The 23,218-nt window shown below is 42.6% G+C and overlaps 1 protein-coding gene across 2 annotated transcripts in view; it reads left to right on the forward strand.

The window, feature by feature from the left end:
• gas7 (growth arrest specific 7) overlaps nt 1-23,218 on the forward strand; it is a 353,513-nt gene that overhangs the window by 234,255 nt on the left and 96,040 nt on the right. For both annotated transcript variants that reach the window (XM_033044096.1, XM_033044097.1), the window contains exons 3-5: nt 8,706-8,783; nt 15,835-15,920; nt 19,135-19,188. In XM_033044096.1, the coding sequence (XP_032899987.1) occupies nt 8,706-8,783; nt 15,835-15,920; nt 19,135-19,188 (218 nt within the window). The remainder of the gene's footprint in view (nt 1-8,705; nt 8,784-15,834; nt 15,921-19,134; nt 19,189-23,218) is intronic.

Consider the following 23,218-nt stretch of genomic DNA (forward strand, 5'->3'; position numbering starts at 1 on the left):
GTTCCTTCTTAAACACTTAATAAACCAGGGAGATGGGTTTTGAAGTGTCTACGTTTTGCCCTTTATGAATGTACGTCTACCTCCCATCAACATCATGAATGTGTTCTTTGTCAAGGTGCCAAGTATATACACATGTGATCAATGGAATAAAAACAAAGACTGCGGCGACCCACATCTTCACACAGGAAAAATCAATTCATTTTCACCACAAACATTGCCACAATATCATGAACCTGCAATGAGGCAAATATTTCATCTGAGACCAATAAGTACCTTCAGTAATATCTTTGAATCATGCTTGCCTCAAAAATGATACAGCTCTTCCATTACACAAACATAGTAATTATGAAAATAAAACAGTCTTAATCATGTGCTCAAAGAACAATTTATTGTTGCAGGCTTTTGATGTTAGGATCCAAATTATCATCACATTCACCGTCTGGAGTGCATTCTTCCAGTCAACTAATGTTAGCTGCATATTATACATGTACAAATATTGTACATCTCCCACTGTTTAAAACTATGGAGACCGAGGGCTAATTCAACAGTGAAAGGGAGATTTCAACCCCCATCTACTCAGCTTGCAGCACATTAATGCGCTCAGCAAATATATTAGTGCTTACACACTAATTGTCAATATTAGAGCATACACCCTTTGGGATTTCCCGATGGTTTTCCCACCTAGCCCTTCCACAATCTCCGCAATCTAGATTATTCCAAAACCAAGTGGCGAGCCTTCTGTAGTGTGGGGTCTGCAAGTGACTTAATTCCTGCCTCCTCCAATCCTCTCAAGTTGGGACTGTCAAGTCTCTTCTATACAGTACATCACGATATTCTGGAACATGTAAAAATAAATCCAGTGAAGCCACTCAAATATTTTAAATTAATATCATAAATCAAATGTTTTTATAAAGAAATGATACCCTATTCTTTATTTTCCATTGGCGTTAAGTTGCCCAGAGTCATAGAAATTGAAAAAAAGCGCTGTTGGCCACAGAGCCCGTGACCATCTTTAAGTACCCATTTACACTAATTTTGCACTAATCTTATTTTATTCTCCACACAATACAATCAACGCTCGAGGACTTGTGTTCTAGACAGAGAGAAGATTCTATCACCTATGGACTGGGGGCAATTTATTTTGGCTCATGTGGAGGAAGTCAGAGCATCCAGAGGAAACCCACATTGTCACAGGGAGAGCTTGCAAACTGCGGACAGCACCGGAGGTGAGGATTGAACTCGTCAATAGAGATAGCAGGCAGAAGGTCCACCAGCTGTGCCACTCTGCCGAAACCATTCAAAACACAACAAGCTCACTGATCCTGCGGCACGTTTGACCTCGTGCAAGATCTGGAAGCACAGATGCTGGGGAATCTGGACACGTTCCAGCTTTACTGCTGGGTTCCTCTGGAATGCAGCAGCATAGGGTGGCTACATCACCAGCAGAGCTCAACTTGGAAGTTAATGGCACTTAAAAGTGCTGGCAGTTGGGTGCAGGACTGCTGATAAAACCCAGCAAATTCTGCACCAGTGGCACGGGTGTATTTGGAGATAATATCTCGAGGCATACGTTCACAAAATGGGCAACTCTGGCATTGCAGCTTTGAAAAATGATCATGGCTCTTTTTATAGTCAAGTAACCTTGGAAACTAACTGCCACCTGTGTCCCATCATGTCACTATGGAAACCGCACACAGTCGTGATTTTGTAATCTGAGTATCGGGCGTTATGGAAGTGAAGCCTTCCTCTTTCGCAAAGCAACATTAGCAACTTACTGCCCCATCTCCCACACCAGCAATTTGTACCTGCAATGGTTTTCAACAGCTATGTCAGGGGGTCGAAGTAAGGTCAGGTTTGTGTTGTTGCTGGAGCTGGAAATGCCATACAGTGAGAACCCTGCTGAGAAAGCAGAGGGGGGAACATGACTGTAGTCACAGATTAAGTGGTTGCCATGGAGACGGTCCATGTAAACAAGTGTACAGCTCTACACCTACCACTTAGTAAGTATCCACCTCTATGCAAGAGTAATATTTTTAGAAAAAGCATCAAAGATGGAACAAGAGAATTAAAAGGAGAACCAAAACCAGCAAAAAAACAAATGTGGAAAAACAAAAGCAAAGGAATAAGAAGAATATCTGAACCTACAGTTATGGCAAAAATGTATGTCAACGAATACAGACACAAAACGCTGGAGTAACTCAGCGGGACAGGCAGATTCTCTGGAGAAAAGGAATGGGTGATGTTTCGGGTTGAGACCCTTCTTCAGACTGAGAGTCAGGGGAAAGGGGAACGAGGGATATAGAAGGTACTTAATAATAATAATGGATGGGATTTATATAGCGCCTTTCTAATACTCAAGGCGCTTTACATCGCATTCTTCATTCACTCCTCAGTCACACTCGGTGGTGGTAAGCTACTTCTGTAGCCACAGCTGCCCTGGGGCAGACTGACAGAAGCGTGGCTGCCAATCTGCGCCTACGGCCCCTCCGACCACCACCAATCACTCACACACATTCACACACATTCACACACAGGCAAAGGTGGGTGAAGTGTCTTGCCCAAGGACACAACGGCAGTATGCACTCCAAGCGGGATTCGAACCGGCTACCTTCCGGTTGCCAGCCGAACACTTAGCCCATTGTGCCATCTGTCGTACTTAGGACAAATACATGCAGGTTTGTAGGTTAATTGGCTTAGTATAAATGTAATTTGACCCTGGTGTGTGTAGGATAGTGTTAATGTATGGGGATTGCTGGTCGGCCTGAACTCGGTGGGCCGAAGAGCCTGTATCCATGCTGTATCTCTAAAACTAAAACTAAATTATTAGAAGATATGTAAAAAGCGATGATAATCATGGCAACATGGGGCACACAATATAGCCCATTGTTGACTGTGGGTTAGGTGATAAGGACAGAGGAACAACAGGATGAGAGCAAACCTAGTATGATGACTAGGACGGGGGGGGAGATCTGCATGATATTCCACATCACAGCGTATGATCAGCAGCAGCAATACAAAGAGTGGATGTGTTGCTTGTCATCTTTTAAAATGCAGTAATTATGGAGGAATCCCTGCAGAATGCAAGGATTCCAATGTAACCTTTTAAGAATTGAGGTAGAGAAGTGGGAGTCACAGCAGCTGCGGTAGGGAAAATGTGAAACATAGAAACATAGAAAATAGGTGCAGGAGTAGGCCATTCGGCAATTCGAGCCTGCACCGCCATTCAATATGATCATGGCTGATCATCCAACTCAGTATCCTGTACCTGCCTTCTCTCCATACCCCCTGATCCCTTTCGCCACAAGGGCCACATCTAACTCCCTCTTAAATATAGCCAATGAACTGTGGCCTCAACTACCTCCTGTGGCAGAGAATTCCAGAGATTCACCACTCTCTGTGTGAATCGCTGTCTTGCATGTGAGATGTTATAAGAAAGGATGTGATTACAGGCCATTCAGAAACAATATATCAATTATACAAAGTTAACATTAATTAATAAAATAATAATTTGCCAAACATAATTTCCAATTATAGTTATTTGAGGATATAACAGGAAGAATAGATAAATAAGAACCAGTGGGCATTGTCTGTTTGGATTTTCATAAGGCTTATAATAAGGGCACACATTGAAGGTTAGTTCTATCCACTGATGAAAAAATATAGAGTTCCTGTTGTGGATTGGTTCTGACTGAAGTCCATAGTCGCCCAATCTTCCATTAATTGGGAAGCTGGGGTTTCCTCCATGAGTTCTGGCATACTTCTTATGGGACTGGGGAGGTGATATATCATAGATAGATACAAAAAGCTGGAATAACTCAGCGGGACAGACAGCGTCTTTGGAGAGAAAAATGGGTGATGTTTCGGGTCGAGACCCTTCTTCAGAAGGAAGAAGAAGGGTCTTGACCCGAAACACCAGCTTTTTGTGTCTATTTTTGGTATAAAGCAGCATTTGCAGTTCCTACCTACAAGGTGATATATCAATGTGGGACTATTCTGCTGTCCCTTGCCAACTGGATTCCTGATTACTGTTGCATCCTTGACATGATGTGATGCCTGTTTATGCACTAATGCTGTCTTGCATGTGGGAATCATATGTAAACTCCCACACAGTTAAAGGTGTGCATTTGGTTCCCTATTGATTACCCTGGTTAATTGGCACACAAAATGAAAGCATTTACTAAGCAGAACTGATGGCTCATGCAGCAAAGAAATAAACCAAATTATATGCCAGGTTAGTAGGCAGAGATATTGCTGGAATAAAACTCTAATTATTAACAGTTCTTTAGCAAAATGAGGATTAATATAAGACCGTCAATGTGGCTTTGTTCAGGGAAGATCATGTCCGAAAGTTGAAATTTTGGAATGAAGTAAAGGGGCTGTCCCACTTGCGACCTAATTGGCGGGTTTGGAAGAGTTTAGGAGAGTTTGAAAAAAGATACGTTGAAGACCTCCTTCGACTATTTAGAAGACCTCCTTCAACTATGTTGAAGACTAACTTCGACTAGCTACGACTAATTTTGGGGAAATTGGACACCGAATAGTAGAGAGTGAAGACGACCACCTTCGATCTCTTTCGACCTCCCTTCAACTATGATGAAGACTATCTACGACTACCTTCGACTACCTTCGACTACCCTCGATTACCTACGACTAACATGCCAACCTACTACTCCCTTTTACGACTAAACCTACGAGTAAGAAAATTAGTGATTTTTTTCCATGGCGACCTTTTTTTACTCGCAGGCGTTTTTCAACATGTTGAAAAATATGCATCTACCTAGTTGAGGCCTCGAGTACATGGGGACTACTCTTGAGCATGAAGGAGAGTTACAAAGACATCCTACGACCTCGTATCGACCAGGCTGAGAGTATGAGTCGAAGGCAAACTCGCCAGAACTCACGGATTAGGTCGCCCAAGTGGGACAGCCCCATGACAAAGAGGATAGCTGAGGGTACAGTATACACAGAATTTTAGCAAAGGTAAGGCCCCCTACAGCAAACTAGTGGAAGCCTGTGTGTGTTTGTGTCTCGACTCAAAACATCACCTGTTCCTTTTCTCCAGAGATGCTGCCTGACCCGCTGAGTTACTCCAGCTTTTGGTGTCTTTCTTGGGCTTAGTAATGTGTTCTCATGCCAAACACTTAACTATAGTGAGCAGGATTAATACTATTGCAGAGTATTCTCAAATAATTCATGTGGTTGAAAATAAAGAAAAAAGCTGTGGACTGTTCGGACTCATACATTGGTTAAGTCGGCAATAAAGAGAAGATGGAATAGCACCAAATGCGTGAGCTAGTTCTCTATTAGAAGGGGTAAATAGACATGGGGACGACACAATAAATGGTAAAATACTGAGAACAATAGAAGAGCAGAATGATGTTACGCAGATCCCATTAGCACGTAGTTTTAAAACGTCACATTTGAAGATGAGATTAGTGAGTAATTTACCTTTAGATGGAACTGCATTTATTAACCTTGCTGAATATACCCGGCTTTGAAGCCATGAAGTTCAAATCACCAGGCAGAACTAAAGAGGTGAGATGATTCTGGCATTTAATTATCTGAGGGGTTCTGAACCAAAATTGTTTAATTTAAGAACATAATGTGAACTATTACATAAGATCCAAAGAGTACTCTGATTTCACACAGCAAGAAATGCTTTAACCATGTATAATTTAATAAGCATGTATAACAAAATTAGATTCATGCTTTACCCTGAATTTCACTGATCAATTTAATCTAAGTCACCGATGCAGAAACGTTGATTTGCCTGTGATTTTATTGCCTGCCTTCAATTGTACTTTCCTGAAGTGTTGTGGGGAGGGCACAAGGGCAGAGTCCCTCTGGTCCTCACCTTTCACCCCACCAGCCGGCAAATACAATACATAATCCTCCACCATTTCCGCCACCTCCAACGTGACCCCACCACTCACCACATCTTCCCATCTCCCCCCATGTCTGCCTTCCGCAAAGACCGCTCCCTCCGCAACTCCCTCGTCAATTCTTCCCTTCCCTCCCGCACCACCCCCTCCCCGGGCACTTTCCGTTGCAACCGCAAGAAATGCAACACCTGTCCCTTCACCTCCCCCCTCGACTCCATTCAAGGACCCAAGCAGTCGTTCCAGGTGCGACAAAGGTTCACCTGTATCTCCTCCAACCTCATCTACTGCATCCGCTGCTCCAGATGTCAGCTGATTTACATCGGGGAGACCAAGCGTAGGTTGGGCGATCGTTTCACCGAACACCTCCGCTCAGTCCGCAATAACCTACCTGAACTCCCGGGGGCTCAGCACTTCAACTCCCCCTCCCATTCCCAACCCGACCTCTCTGTCCTGGGTCTCCTCCATTGCCAGAGTGAGCAACAGCGGAAATTGGAGGAACAGCACCTCATATTCTGTCTGGGGACCTTGCGTCCGTATGGCATTAACATTGAATTCTCCCAATTTTGCTAGCCCTTGCTGTCTCCTCCCCTTCCTTAACCCTCTAGCTGTCTCCTCCCACCCTCCCATCCGCCCGCCCTCGGGCTCCTCCTCCTCCTCCCCTTTTCCTTCTTTCTCCCCCCCCCCCCACCCCCCATCAGTCTGAAGAAGGGTTTCGGCCTGAAACGTCGCCTATTTCCTTCGCTCCATAGATGCTGCTGCACCCGCTGAGTTTCCCCAGCAATTTTGTGTACCTTTAATATCCCACACCACCTTGGCCATTTTCCATGCAGCAAATTGCTTCAAATAGACTCCAAGTCTCCATTCTTTTGGTAATTGGATAAGAAATGGACAGTCATAACCTATATCCCAGGAAGAACTCTACTGCTAGAAGACTTAGCTATAAGGTAAGAGGTAGAAAGTTTAGAGGAGACATGCGGGGCAGGTTTTTTTAAATAGAAAGTAGTAGATACATGGAACACTGGTGTGGGAGATGGTCTCTAAACAAATACAATAGTAGAATTTAAGAAATTCGCACATCAATGTTGGAGAATGGAGGGATGTGGAGCGTATGTAGACAGCAGGGGGTAGTTTAAGTAGGGATCATATTCAGCACAGACAACATGGGCCAAAGAGCCCATTCCTGTGCTGTAATGTCTATGTTAAGTACAAGGGTCAAGATGTCCCAGATGAATGGTCTTGACCCGAAACGTCACCCATTCCTTCTCTCCAGAGATGCTGCCGGTCCCGCTGAGTTACTCCAGCTTTGTGTGTCTATCTTCAGTTTACACCAGTATCTGCAGTTCTTTCTTACACAATGAAATTCTTACTTGCAGCAGCGCAATAGATATGTAAACATAGTACACTGTCAACAATATAATAAATGTGAGAATAAAAAGTTCAGTGTGTAAATAGACTTGTTTCTATTGTGTTTTACACTAATGAGTCATTTTTGAAGTATTTTGTTTACACTATCTTGCAGAATTTGTATAAATATTGTATAATTATATTTTGTCTGAGTCTACATGCCCGTGATTCTGCTGTACTTATACATTTGACAATGAACTTTATTCTACTTAATTTTAGTTATTGTAGAACCAAGTTGAATTAATTTTCCCAAACAATTCAGCTGATGGCTGCATCAAAAGCTTTTCAGGACAAAATATACGAACACCAACGTTCAATGCATGTATCATTGTTGAAAAACCAACAGATTCGTCAATCTGATCTTGTTCAAATGCATTCTGTATTCCATTAGAAAACCATAATGTATAAATATTAAATTTGCTTTATGTTGGTTTTTATCCTGCAATCAAGAATCGCAATATTTCCTTTTGTGATTAAAAATTACTTAAATTGTTTGTTGACTTGAACCTTAGTGTAGGTGACCATTCACTGGGAATATGAATGTTGGTGCTTGATTCTCTAGACAAGCAGGCTCACAGTGTAAAGAATTTTAATTAAAAAACATTTAACATGGTTAATAGACAGTGTATACACTGGGTGTACAGAACAGCGAAAAATATTACGAGGCTACACGAGCTTTGAGATGAAAGCTCTGGTTTCTGGCTTGTGAACAAAGTAACCTTAGCCTGGGTAGAATTGAGACAGGCCTGGCGCTGTGTCAAGAATGGAGCTGAACTCCCAAGGTTGGAAGAACAGTAAATGCCTGCTGAATGGAACTCCTCAACCATGACTCTCTGTTCCAGATGGGAGAGCCTTGAGTTCATTCCATGGTAATCATCTGGTACAGCCTTGCCGTTACCCAATAGACAAGAAGTTGAAAATACTGCATGTCAACTGTGAAATTGCATCAAAACGTGAGGTCTGGAACAACACAGCACGGAATCAGGCCCATCGGCCCAACTCACCCATGCCAACCAAGATGCCTCATCTAAGCCCGTCCCATTTGCCCCTGTTTGGTTCATATCCATCTAAACCTTTCACATCTGAGGTTGAGCCTTAGAAAGGGGATCTCAGCTTGGCTAAATGTTGAAGACAAAAAACTACTGTTTGGCACTTTGTTTAAACAAAATGCTGTCAGGGATTCCAAGGATTTAATTGAAATATTCTGAACTGAAGATCAGTTTACTATAGATATTTTGCAAGACCTTGGATATCTATTACCTCAGTAGCTTTAGCTGAACAAACAAAGGCAAGGCAGCGTGTTAAATGTTTGGACTTTAGTGTCAGTCAAAGTGTACTTAGCAGTTTTCCATAATTTGATTCTGTATGAGCTGATTTATGTCACACACCTTCTTTGATACTGATGTTCTTTTATTCCAGAAACAACCTGGGAAAGGCCAACCAGTACTCCAGGGACTCCAAAGAGTCCGATATCACAGATGAATTCCATGCTTACAGGTAAACAGACCATGAAAAGCTGTAGAAAGGAACTGCAGCTGCTGGTTTAAACCAAAGATAGACACAAAATGCTGGAGTAACTCAGAGGGACAGGCTGCATCTGTGGAGAGAATGAATGGGTGATGTTTCAGGTTGAGACTGAAGAAGGGTCTTGACCCAAAATGTCACCCATTCCTTCTCTCCAGAGATGCAGCCTGTCCCGTTGAGTTACTCCAGTATTCCGTGTCTATTTTATGAAAAACTGTAGACTGCTAAAATACATAGGGGACTGATCACGACATAAAATCCATTTTCACTATTTACAAAGTTGCAATGGTGCACTTAAAAAATACACTAGGTCAAATGTTCTCAATGGACAGAAAATAAATGACAAGTATTTGCTTGGAACGAAAATGGAAATGAATAATGCAAATAAATGTTGAAATGCCTAAAGAAGGGATTCGACCCAAAACGTTGCCTATTTCCTTCTCTCCATAGATGCTGCCTCACCCAATGAGTTTCTCCAGCATTGTTTACCTTCGATTTTCCAGCACCTGCAGTTCCTTCTTAAACAAAATGTTGATACCCAATCTCATATAGGTGATTAATTGAGTAGTCTTGTTAATTCAGTATTTGGAATACTAGTCTTTTACCTGAAAAGCAAATTATGGATTTTGGTGAAAAGGTCATTTTTCAATATTGGTTGATGAGATGAATAATGGCCATACCCTCTTAATTTCCTGTTGCTGGACTCTGTATGTTCAGAATCTTTATCTATGTTCATTAAAAATATTGCCATTTGTTCTGATAATTAATTTGATGAAAGCTGCTCTCTTCTTGAGCATCGCTTTTTGCAATCTGTCAGTGGATGAATGGTCAAGCAACAAATGGACACTGGAATATTGTTTCCTAATCCTGTCTAGACATTCAGTGGGGAATTTCAATCTGGGTGCTATGGTCTGTTCTCATCTGATAGGACCTGATAAATGAATCATTTGTTAGCTTTTGCCCCACCCTCTTCTCATCAACTCTTTCTACCAGCCACACCTGTTTAGTTTAGTTTAGTTTAGAGATACAGCGTGGAAACAGACCCTTCGGCCCATCGAGTCCGCGCCGACCAGCGATCCCCGCACATTAACGCTATCCTACCCACACTAAGGACTATATAATATTATACCAATCCAATTAACCTACATACCTGCTCGTCTTTGGAGTGTGGGAGGAAACCGAAGATCTCGGAGAAAACCCACGCGGTCACGGGGAGAACGTACAAACTCTATACAGATCCATTTCCCTCCACAAATGCTGCCTGACCTATGGAGTCCCTCCAGCAATTAGTCTTTTGTTTGATATTTTAGTCTAATTGACTTTACTTGAAGACCACGTAACAGATGTACAGAGGAAGTATATTAGAAAATAACTCCCACCATGATTCCTGATGCCACAGCTATCATATTGGAGTCTTAGACACAAGAAAATCTGTCCTGGACAAGTGTGGTACCAGATGACTGTGGAACAGCAAATATGGTCTCCTTTTAAGGAAAGCGGCAAGGGGAAAATGGGTGACTATGGACCAGTGAGCCTAATGTCAGCGAATGAGAAAGTACTGGAAAACATTCTGAGGAGCCTGGCCCATTTACGCAATTTTTTCCGCAACTTACCGGCACCCGTCATGTTCAACATGTTGAAAATCCAGCGGCGACCAGATAAAGGTGCTATTTCCTTCGCTCCATAGATGCTGCCTCACCCGCTGAGGTTCTCCAGCACTTTTGTCTACTTCAGATAAAGGTACGACTCTTTGGGCGATTACTCACAACCATACAGGCGTCAGTCACCCCGCTTGAGGAAGAGGGTTAATGGTCCCTTGCAAAGGAAGGGACTAATCAATGATGGCCAACCTGGCCTTGTCAAGGGCAGATCCTGTCTGACAAATTAGACTGCATTCTTTGCAGAGGTAACAAAGTGTGCCCATGAGGGCAAGGCAGTAGTTTTAATTTAGATGCTCTTCAGTAAAGCCTTTGACAAGGTCCCATGTGGGTGACTGATTGAAGTGGTTAGGGCCCTTGGGATCCGGGCCAGTTGGCAAACTGGATTCAAAATTGGCTTGGTGAAAGGAGACTGAAGGTGATGATAGATGGTTGTTTATGTTATTGGGTGCCTGTGACTAGCAGAGTCCCACGAGGATCAGTACTGTGAACCTTGCTGATTACAAGAAACATGTATGTGTGGGGCGGTAAAGTCAATAAGCTTGCGGATGTCACAAAGATTGAGTGGGTTATTGATATTACTTATCAAGGGGTAATAGACAAGGGTGTGCCTTATCACCATTGCTATTTGCCCTTATGATAGAACCGTTGGCCGAAAGGATTAGAAATCACCCGAATATTCACGGATATAACACTAAGGATTCAAAGAATAAAATTTCACTATATGCTGATGATATTCTTTTATATATTACTAATACACAAACGAGTATACCCACCTTATTAACACTAATTGAGGAATTCGGCTCTTTTTCAGGATATAGAATAAATTGGAATAAAAGCGAAATTATGTCTTTAAAACCACAGGATTCGAGACACTTACTAAAATTCCCCTTCAAAATTGCAACAGAAAAATTCAAGTATCTGGGTATTCAAATTACGAGAAGACACAAATCATTATTTAGTGCCAATTTTATACCACTATTAAATAAACTGAATGATATGATTAAATTTTGGAAAACACTTCCGCTCTCATTGATAGGTAGAATTAACGCTATAAAAATGACTTTCTTACATAATTAATATATTTGTTTCAAGCGATCCCAATATATATTCCAAAATATTTTTTCAAAAAACTAGATTCCACTATCACTAATTTTATATGGGATTACAGAACACATATAATTCAACGAAAGCATTTGTGCAAATCTAAAGAAGTTGGGGTTTATCATTACCTAACTTTATGTATTACTACTGGGCAGTGCATATTAAGAACATAATGTACTGGCTGGATAGTTCCACTCAGCAGTTGGAGTGGATAAGAATGGAGAAAGAGGAGTGCTATCCGCACGATATAGGAACGATCCTGCTCTCACCGATAAAATTGAATAGTATAATATATAAGAAGAACCCAATTATTCACAATATAATAAGAATTTGGAAACAAATAAAAGTATCCTTGAAATTAAATAATTTATCAGTACTAACCCCACTATTGAACAACCCCGCATTCAAACCTTCTCTCATCGACACCCGGAAGTGGCGGCGCTGCCCTGGCAGCAGCGGCTCACCTGCAGTCTGTTTGTTTTTGCATTTTTTGTGTTGTTTTTTTCGTTTTGACTAGTCCAGTTTTTGGTTTTTTAGTTTGTGTTTTGGGGGGGGGGGGTTGAAACAGGGCTTGCTGTCTCTCCCTGCGGGGGAATGCGACTTTTTTGTCGTATTCCCCTTCTCTGCCTCCATCTGCGCTGAGGCCTAATGGCGAAGCTGGCGACCTCGAGGCTCAGGAGGCAGAGCCCGCCAGGACTCACCCTGGGCTCGCTCTTGTGAGGACGGCCCGGCTCGGGGCTGGAACAGGGCTTCCGTGAAGGACTGTGACGCTCCCGGGGGGCGGCCTGGTCCGAGGAAGGAACGGTGCTCCCGTCGGAGTGGCCGAGCTCGGGGAGGTGCGGCGCTCCCAGCCCGAGGGAGGAGCGGCGCCCATGTTTGGACGGCCCAGCCCAAGGGAGGAGTGGCGCCCATGTCAGGGCTGCCCGGCCCGAGGGAGGAGCGGCGCCCATGTCGGGGCTGCCCGGCCCGAGGGAGGAGCGGCGCCCATGTCGGGGCTGCCCGGCCCAGCCCGAGGGAGGAGCGGCGCCCATGTCGGGGCGGCCTGGCGCGAGGCTGAGACAGTAACGGCACTCACGTGAGGGCGATCCAGCTCGGGGCTGGAACGGTGCTCCGGTGGCTGGGATGGTGTTCTGGCGGCGGTGACCTGAGTCCGGGGTTCGGCCGCGGGCCAGCGGCTGTGTCAGCAGGACTGGTGGACGGCAGCTTCGACCACCCCGGGGCCGCGGTGTTTGAGCCGCGGGACTGTTTGCTACATCGCCCGGTGGGGTATCGCCTCAGCGCAGAGAGAGAAGAGGAGGGAAGAGACTGCAGCCCTAAGACTTTTGCCTCCATCACAGTGAGAAGGTGCTATGTGGACTCACTGTGGTGGATGTTAATATGTGTTTATTGTTGTTTTTTTTTTATTGTATTGTATTGTATGTATGACTGCAGGCACGAAATTTCGTTCAGACTTCGGTCTGAATGACAATAAAGGAAACCCTGTAACCCTGTAACCCTGTAACACATAGCAACAATGGGATAGACTGGGGATTAGGAAAGTAGGGGATATGTATGAATTGGGTAAACTGTTATCATTTCAACAATTAAAATTAAAATTTAAATTGAAGGATAATCAATATTTTAAATATATACAGGTATGTGACTTTATGAAGAAATATACACATAGATTTCAAACTATATTTTTAGACCCTTTAGAAGAAGCAATGAATATTAAGGCTGATTCACAAAAATTAGTATCATACTTTTATAATAATATATTATATAGAGAATCACCCTCAACAGAAGCACTAAGGGAAGATTGGGAACATGAGCTAATGATAAAGATCTCGAAGGATAGATGGGAAAAGTATTTGATGAATACACATAACTGTTCTATTAATACAAGACATAATTTAATTCAATTCAAATTATTACATAGACTATATTATTCAAAAACGAGGTTGAATAAATTTTATCCAAACGTCTCTCCCAGATGCGATAAATGTTTGTTTCAAAACGCTAATATAACACATTCATTTGTAGGATGTACAAAGTTGAATACATTTTGGAGTGATATATTTGATATATTTACAAAGCTCTTCAAGTCAAGAATAGAACCCAAAAATGGAATGGATTATATTTAGAATAATAGGAGAAGATACCAATTTAAATAAAGACCAAAATGTTTTTTTTAATTATGGGTTAATAATTGGAAAGAAATTGATACTTAAATTTTGGAAAAATACAACCATACCAACTGTTAAAATGTGGATTAGGAATATGATGGACATAGCACGCCTTGAAGAAATGACACTCCGACTAATAGATAAATATGACCAATTCTTAAGGAGTTGGTCTCCTTTCATCGACTTTTTGGAATCATGTGATGCAGCGGTACCATAAGGATTGCTGATTTCAGTTCATGACGTGGATAGATCTACATCTCCGAATATAGATTTGAAAAATTCTCTTTTAAGGGGCCTTCTCTTCTATTTCTACTTTCCACCTTTTCTTTTTTATTTTATTTTTTTATTTTTATTTTTTATATACACACTTCACATTTTTCTACTCTCTACCATCTATTTTTCCGCTCTTTCCTCTTTCTATTGTTTTCTTTTTCTTGTCTTGCTTACTTCCTTCTCATAACATAAAACTAGAGGTTGTACATAGAATGGATTACGGTATGACATAGTTGGCACCTAAAATTAGGTGCCACTGTACTGTTTTGTATTGTATTAACTTCTAATAAAATAAACAAATTAAAAAAAATGCAAAATATGTTTAAAAAAAAAAAAAAAAAAAAAAAAAAAGAATTACTCCAGCATTTGGTGTCTATATCCATTGAAGAGTATGAGATGAGTGGGGAAGAACTCTTCTATCTGGTGGTACATGTTGCCATGCTTTTGTGTCTACTTCCCCACGGGGGAGGGGAGAAGAGAGAATTGGTTGGGTCGTGAGTGGTGCTTGATTTTGTTGGTTGCTTTTTCAAGGCAGCGAAAAGTATAGCTGGAGTCAACGGGGAGGTGTGGGGTGGGAGAAGTTGTTTTGTGTGATGGACTGGGTCGCATTCACGACTCTGCAATACCTTACGGTCCTGAGCAGTGCATTTGCCAAGCTGTGATGCATCTGGGTGGTGTAGGAAAGGACTGCAGATGCTGGTTCTCACCGAAGATAGACACAAAATACTGGAGTAACTCAACGGGACAGGCAGTACCTCTGGAGAGAAGGAATGGGTGACGTTTCAGGTCGAGACCCTTCTTCAGTTTCAGAGTCAGGGGAGAGGGAGCTACCGAACTATGGAAGGGTAAGGAAGGGTAAGGTGTGAAAATGCGACATCAAAAGAGATGTGGATCAAGGAAAATCTTGAAAAGAACATTTTTAGCGAGGGGAAGGTGACAACAAAGCAAACAAAGATAAAACGTAATCGGGGACAGTCAGACTGGTCGGAGAACTGGGAAGGGAGAGGGATGGAGAGAGAGGGAAGAGATCCATGTGGGATGTTTTCTATGAGTGTGAATAAAACAATTAAAACAGTGTCTGTGAAGGCGCAAAACTCATTGTAAGCATTTCTCTAACCTTGGTTTGAACAGTTTTGGGATTGAGCAGAGAGTGATTATACAGCTTCATTAGACATAATTTTCACTCTTGAAGCACAACCATCTCCAAACATGGTGATTTGAAGATTAGCTGTCTGAGAACATCCAAGCATATAAAAGAACAAAGAAGTCAGTTCAACAAAATAGCTCTATTATTTATGACTGACAGGAGATTGAAGTCATGGTGTACCATCAGGGATTCATCTGAATTGTTTAATAGGAATATGATTACTGATGTGAATTTGCATAATGTTATATAATATGCTCTCAGTCAATTTCAAATTCATTTTTATGTGACTAAATGCCTTAAAAGACTGAGAATTATTTGAAGTTGGTTGATTCTACTTCCAGCTTTTAGACTTAATGTAGTGTATAGGACTGCTTGGTTCTTTCCTGGGGAGATTTGTAGCCGGGCTTGAGTGTTTCAGAATGAGCTGATGATGGTAACTGATTATTTCTGCTGCCTTTTGCCTTGTGGATCTGTTGTCATTACATTGTTTTTGTTTTTGCTCTCCTGCAATAGAAAATCTCAAATGCATTATTCCAAGGAAGTACTCTGTGGAATATCTCAGAGCAAAGGCCAATTGAATGTCTTGAATGTAGTGGATTACGAGCAAGAAACTGCGGAGATTGTTGGCGTGCATTGGAGCATAATTTGTTTCATGTGTACCTGTGTTTGTGTTGCAGTGAATGGCTTTCACTCCTCGGGGAGTCTGTCACACCACTTGGAGCCTTCGCACGTGTCATTGAGGAAGACCAATAGCGATCCACAGGTATCTATCATCTTCACCCTCCACCCCAACTTTGGCACTGGGTTTCCATAATCCCATTGAGCCATAAATAAAGTTATGACCAAGTTAACTCTCATTTCGCTGAAGAAGGGTCTCGACCCGAAACATCACCCATTCGTTCTCTCCAGAGATGCTTCCTGTTCCGCTGAGTTACTCCAGCATTTTGTGTCTAATTTTGGTTTAAACCAGCATCTGCAGTTCCTTCCTACACAACTCTCATCTCCCACATGTTTGGCCCTTGCAGCTAGGCAGCTGTGTTAAAGGAATGCTTGCATTCTCTTTGTCCAGTTTTTAATCTGTCCAAATTAGATGAACTCTTTCGCTCAGCCCGCCTGGACCTATCTGATCTCCCAGTTGCCAAACACACTGACCTTTCTGGTCACGGCCTCCTCCATTGTCAGAGTAAGGGTAAATGTAAATTGGAGGAACAGCATCTCATAGTTCGCTTGGGCAGCTTACAACCCAGTGGTATGAATATTGATTTCTCTAACTTCCCTCTGCCTGATGCTGTCCGATCTGCAGAGTTACTCTAGCACTTTGTGTCTATCTTCAGTTTAAACCATCACATGCAGGTCCTCCTTACATAGGCCACTTAACCCTATTCAATCTGTTCCACCATTTCAGAAAATTATGGTTAATCCACAAATTTCCCCGATCTCCGATTTGCTTTGATATATCCCTCAATGTTTTTTGGTTAACAGAAAGCTAGCAATCTAGGGTTTAAAGCGGTTATTTGAGCCTAGTTAATTAGTGTGGCCCAAGCTATTGGATAAGAGCTGCAGAATTATATGCCACCAAAATAGGCCTGTGGCCTGTGGAACCCATCAAGCACCCATATATGCCATTCCTACACTGATCTAGTTTAATCCCACTTCTGTTTATTCATCATTTCAATGTTGGCCATGATTTTGCACAGCTCTGTCAAATCTCCTCTTAAGAGCCTGTCACCACATGGTCACCAGGGTGTCACCTGTATGGTCGTGAGTAGCCGCCTCAGTCGCCCAAAGATTCGTACGTTGCGTCTTTCTGTTCTCCGCTGGATTTTCAACATGTTCAAAAAATTTTGGCGACAGTGGGTTGATGCCAATGAGCGTAGCTTGACTTCCCCTGACGTAGGTGCTGTCGTAGGTTGTCGCCAGGTGCTGACTTCAGCGGGACAGGCAGCATCTCTGTGGAGAAGGAAATGGGTGATTTTTCGGGCTGAGACCATTTTTCAGAATGAAGTCAGAGGAGAGGGAGATACATAGATAAGTAAGTGTAAGGTGTGAAACCAGGTGCAAAGTGTAAGAACAGCCTGCAGATCAGAAGAAGGGTCTCGACCCAAAACATCACCCATTCCTTCTCTCCAGAGATGCTGCCTGAGTTACTCCAGCTTTTTGTGCCTATCTTCCGTAGATCAGAAGGTTGTCTGAGCTGCTTGAGATATACAATGACAAAGATCTTTCCATACTTCTCCAAACCCTTTTAGCAAATCCACAGTCTGCAGAGACATGGACAATGTTCTCCTCCCCTGTAAATAAGTGACTTCATGCTGTTAAAATCTTTGTTATTGTCATGTAAATGATTACTTGAAGAATTTGCTACTTATAGTTTCAGGTTTATTGACAAGTATTGATAAATAGTTATGGTTCAACCATAGGCTTTGATGTTAGGATATCTAACAGGCAGCCACACTGCTACCTCCCTTATTGATCGCAGGGGTTTGACTCATTGGTTTCAATGATACTCAATCTCCTTATCTTGGTGAGACCAGATCTTGATAAAATTCTTGCCTAACGTGTCTGTGCACGAACCTCGCTGAGTTGGAAAAGTTCAAAGGTTACATGAGCTATACTAATTCAGAATGTTACAATATGAAATTCAGAATAAAAGCATCACATCATACAGTGAGCTGCATTTAAATTTGAATATTAGGTATGGAAATACATTTTTCCAATAATGTTTCTATTGTATCTATCCCATGGACAATTCTCACAAGGTATTTCCTTGCTCCTCAAATCTCTCCGTCCATTCCAGATCCCTTTGAACTCTCTTACTAGAGTTGCTAATGTAACAATCGTGTTAGATCGTTTATCTATAGTGGGTGTCAGTGCCTTGCAGATTTAAAATGCTCTCGCATTCTTTTGACTGTTTCACTGTGTGCACATCATATCGTATCGTATACTTTGAAAGTCACCTTGAAAATGGCGCCTAAACATGTACCTTTTTGCATATACGTTCAGTAGACTATTTCTGTACACTTAGTTAATTGGGGTTGTGCCTAGGTATGGCAATACCCTGCTGGACTGTTTGTAAGAAAACAATTTCATTGCATTTGCACCGCACATTTGACAATAAAAGCATAATTAACAGAAGATAGACACAAAAAGCTGGAGTAACTCAGCGGGTCAGGCAGCATATCTGGAGAGAAGGAATGGGTGACATTTCGGGTCGGGACCCGTCTATAGGCCTGAAACGTCACCGATTCCTTCTCTCCAGAGATGCTGCCTGTCCCGCTGAGTTACTCCAGCTTTTTGTGTCTATAATTATGGCTGATCTCTGCCTCCTAATCCCATTTTCCTGCCTTCTCCCCATAACCCTGGACCCCCTTTCTAATCAAGAATGTTGTGTGCTATCCAGTCCAATCATACAATGCATACAATGACACACGGGTAAAAGAGTGGAAGGGTTATAGTGGATAATGATACATCCTCCTCTGGCACAGTTTGATATAATTTGATGAATCCAGTCGTGAAAAGGGTGGGGGAGAAGGAGGAAGGGATGTGACTCATTAATGATTCATTCTTTATGACCCATACAACGTTAAGTTGTAAAGTTCTGGCGAGTGTGTGTTTGGTACAGAAGGAGTTAATGGAGTATTGTGGAAGAGATATGGGTTGGGTGAGGTTGGGAGTTTCCGTGAGTTGAGACTCTGGTTAATTCCCCACTTCCCATCGACACATGCACTGATTCGCTGGCCTTCCGATGGGCACCTCGGGGAATCAGTGACAGATCGCACTGCTCTGCTTAGACTCAAAAGCCAGCTCCGAGGAGTTAGTTGTGAGACGGGAGGCAGACGTCTGGCCAGCGTGGGGACAGCCGAGGCAGGGCAACTTGGGGCAGGACTGGCTTGGGGGGGAGTGACGGGTGTTGAATCCTGGAGAACCCCCCCACCTTGAACGGGATGAGTACTGACGGCTCTTCCTTTCCCCCCCAGAGTCCGGGATTGGGGTCTCCAGCGCGAAGACAGAGCAAGGATAGCCTCATGACGGTAAGTCCCCGCTCCCACAGCGCTCACACACATTGCAAAGGAGCAAACGCACCAGGGCTTGTTAGTGAAATCACCCCCAGCACATTGTTGTTGCTATGACTATAGAGCTGGAACGAGTTTGATGTGCGGAGGCTCAACGTTAATAACAAACGCTGAGAAGAATAGCATTCCCAGTGTTATCTGGAGGCCAATACATTATTTTGGAACGCGGAGTCTCTAAACAGCCTAATAATTGCAATGTATGTGCTGCGGGAATGTGTAGATCTAAAGAGTAATGCTTTTAAAAAGACGGTGCTGTGTGGCACAAGCGGGCTGGTGTGTTCATTCTATTTCTAGCATGTTAACCATATGTTTTCCAAGCTGTCTTGCAATTTTGTTTCTGCAAGTTCGCTGCCAAAGGTTCATTCCCTGCAGCCACCAGGCAAATGAAACACTACAACCCCCATTAAGCTCTGAACTGCATAGACTATTAATGCACTATTGTTGTTACGTGCTCTGTTTATGCGTACACACACTGAAGTTTCTTTTTTCTCGTTTATTACATTGTTTACAGTGTACTATGTTTACATATATTCTGCTGTGCTGCTGCAAGTAAGAATGGCATTGTTCTATCTGGGACGTATGACAATCGAACACTCTTGGATTCTTGAGTCTCTGGAAGGGTTCAGCCCGGATGCATGTACGAAGTTATACAGAGAGCCAGTCGCTTGCAGGATCATAGATTGTGATCAAAATCGGCAGTTTGCGGTGTTTGTTTTGGAGTGGGGGTCTTTTCCAACCCTTGGCCTTTTGTGTAAAGTCCTCATGAAATTTGGGCTTTTCTGCCTCCACAGTTCAACATAGACACTTGTGTAGACTCCCCAGCGGTAAAAGCTTTTAAATATTGTGCAACACGTTTGCTAAACTAGAGACAACATTTCAAACTTCGAAGCAAAATAATGATTGCAACTTAAGATGTTGATGTGACAGGAAAAAAAGTGAGATGTGCAGTCTGGAGTTTGTGCAAAGCCTTCTACAGATAATAATGATAGCAACATGTATGCAACATGAAGGTGTGCTTGCGTGGCTGCAGACCAGCCCCATGGCATTGCCCTGTCCACACATCCCTCCCAAACACTGGCATATTTTAAATTCTTCACCGGCACTGTTTCTTCATAAGTTCATACGTTTTCGGAGCAGATTAAGGCCATTCAGCCCATCAAGTCTACTCCGCCATTCAATTATGGCTGATCTACATTTCCCTCTCAACCCCATTCTCCTGCTGCCTCCCCAAAACCACTGGCACCCGTACTAATCAAAAATCTGTCAACCTCCGCCTTAAAAATGTCCATTGACTTTGCCTCCACAGCAGTCTGTGACAATGAATTCCACAGATTCACCAACCTCTGAAGAAATAATCATCTCCTTTCTAGAGGTACATTCTTTTATTCTGAGGTTCTAGCCTCCGGTCCTAGACTTTCCCACTAATGGAAACATCCTCTCCACATTCACTTCATCCTGACCTTTTACTATTCGGTAAGTTTCAATGAGGAGTCCCCTCATCCTGCTAAATTCTAGAGTGCAGGCCCAGTGCCTTGAAATGCTCATCATGTGTGTTAACCCAGTCATTTTGGGTATCATTTAATAGCTGGGATCATTCTCACAAACCTCCTCTGGACCCTCTCCAATGCCAGCACATCCTTCCTCAGATTTGGATAGTTTCATTCTGCTTGGTCAGCACAATTTTGTGCCAAACACATCAGTGTAGATTAAGTTCTACTTTACAATAAAGTCAATGATGGAAATTAGAGACTATTGTCAGAGGATGGTGAATCTGTGGCAAGTTATGCTCATAAGGATGTTGCATCAAATAAACAATAGATCATTTTGTGATCACCCGCAGGTGCAGAGACAGGTAATACCTTGGACCAGCTTCTTTCTGAAATGATGCATTAGAGTATTTATGCTGTATATTATAATTTCAATTGTCTACATGGACTTTGTACACGGACTTTAGCCAAAGAGCGACACAAAAAGCTGGAAAAACTCAGCGGGTGAGGCAGCATCTGTGGAGCGAAGGAATGGGTGACGTTTCAGGTCGAGACCCTTCTTCAGACTGATGTGGGGATGGGGGGGGGGGGGGGGGAGGGAGCGGGAAGAAGAAAGGAAGAGGCGGAGACAGTGGGCTGAGGGAGAGCTGGGAAGGGTAGGGGAAGGAGGGAGAAAACAAGGACTACCTGAAATTGGAGAAGTCAATGTTCATACCGCTGGGGTGTAAACTACCCAAGCAAAATATGAGGTGCTGCTCCTCTAATTTGCGGTGGGAGGAGGATTGGACGTGCATAATCAACATCAACAAGTTAATTGGATTGAAATCGTCATGAGTTTGATGTGACAAAATTCCAGCTGTTGCCATGAACAGTTGTCAAGCTAATGTTATTTTTGATTGGAGGTCTGTGATCTGTCGCAGGGATTGGGGCTGGTTTCACTGTTATTTGTTATCTACATTAATGATTTGGGTGACAATGTAGTCAACATTGTTAGAACATGTACAAACACCAAAGTTGGTGGTATAGTGGACAGTGTGGAAGGATATCAACGTTTATAACAGGAACTAGATTAATTGGGAAGGTCGACCAAGGAATAGCAAATGGAATTTAACTGGCAAGTGTGAGGTGTTGCACTTTGGAATGTCAAACAAGGGTAGGACTCGGGCAGTAAATGGTAGTACTGTAGAACAGAGGTTCCCTGAAAGTGGTGAGTCAGGTTATTGAGCACAAAAGCTGCAGCTGTACAAGTCGTTGGTGAGATCATACTTGGAGTACTGTGTGCAGTTCTGTCACCCAACTTTAGGAAGGATGTAACTAAGTTGGAAAGAGTGTAAATGAGATTTGCCAAGCTATCATTTGTGCACGGAGGCTAGAGTTACAGAGAGCAGTTGGATATGCTGGGACTTTTTTTTCTTTAGAACCTAGGAGGCTGAGGAGTAATTTCATTGAGGAATACGAGCTCATGAGGGGCATGTGTAAAGTGAATACTCAGTATTTTTCCCAGGGTAGAGAATTATAAAAAATAAAGGGCATAGAGTTAGGATGAGAGGGTTTGATGTAAAAGGGACCTTAGGGGCAACTTATTCACTCGAACGATAGTCCATATCTAGAATGAGCTGCCAGAGGGGTTTAGAAGCATATAAAATTATGACTTTGAAAAGACAATTGGACAGATATCTGGATAGTAAGGATTAGGAGCTCTATGGGCAAAAAGCAGGCAAAAGGGACAATCCCAGAATACCAACGGTTAGCATGGACAAGGTGGGCTGAAGGGCCTGTTTCGTGCTACATAAGTCAATGACTCTATGATTCTATCACAGTCACCTGCAGCCACATAACATCTGGAGAATTCCTCCCACCAATTGCTCCCTTGTATGTAAGGGTTGGTTATTGGCAAAGTGGGTCTGACCTGTACTGGATGAAAATGTACTTCTTGCCATTCATCAATTGCACAGAACATGCTAATTGCCGATCAACTGGAGGTTTCTTGTTGATAAAATTATTTCCGTCGATTGATGATTTTGTTCAAATCCTCTTCCGAGCTGACTACTAGGAGAATGCTCTCCTGTCCATGATGATGTTTTCAAATGAGATGTGAAACACTTGCCAAGCCAATCTCCTCTAGATGGATGTGAGGGATCCCATTTCACTGTTTTAAAGAGAGGTACTCTCCAGGGACTTGATTATATCATTGCTATTCAATGGATCCTTTGTATGTAAACTTATATCATAACAGTGACTGCTCTTCAGTAGTATTCCTGAATCATCTCTCACATTCAGAGATGTTGTGATCATTATTGATGCTTTAATACATGCATTGTAATTCCCATAACATGACTTGCCACTGACAGTTTGAATGAAATAGCAGAGATGTGAAAATCTTCCATATTTGAGAATATAAAGGTCTTTGTGTCCAATAACGTAATTGACAATGACAATGACAAGTCCATATTCTGTAGTTTATTTCAGCAGGCAAGACTCCATCGGGCAAGATGCCAATT

The sequence above is a fragment of the Amblyraja radiata genome, chromosome 26 (genome assembly GCF_010909765.2).
Source record: "Amblyraja radiata isolate CabotCenter1 chromosome 26, sAmbRad1.1.pri, whole genome shotgun sequence".
Lineage (NCBI taxonomy): Eukaryota > Metazoa > Chordata > Chondrichthyes > Rajiformes > Rajidae > Amblyraja > Amblyraja radiata.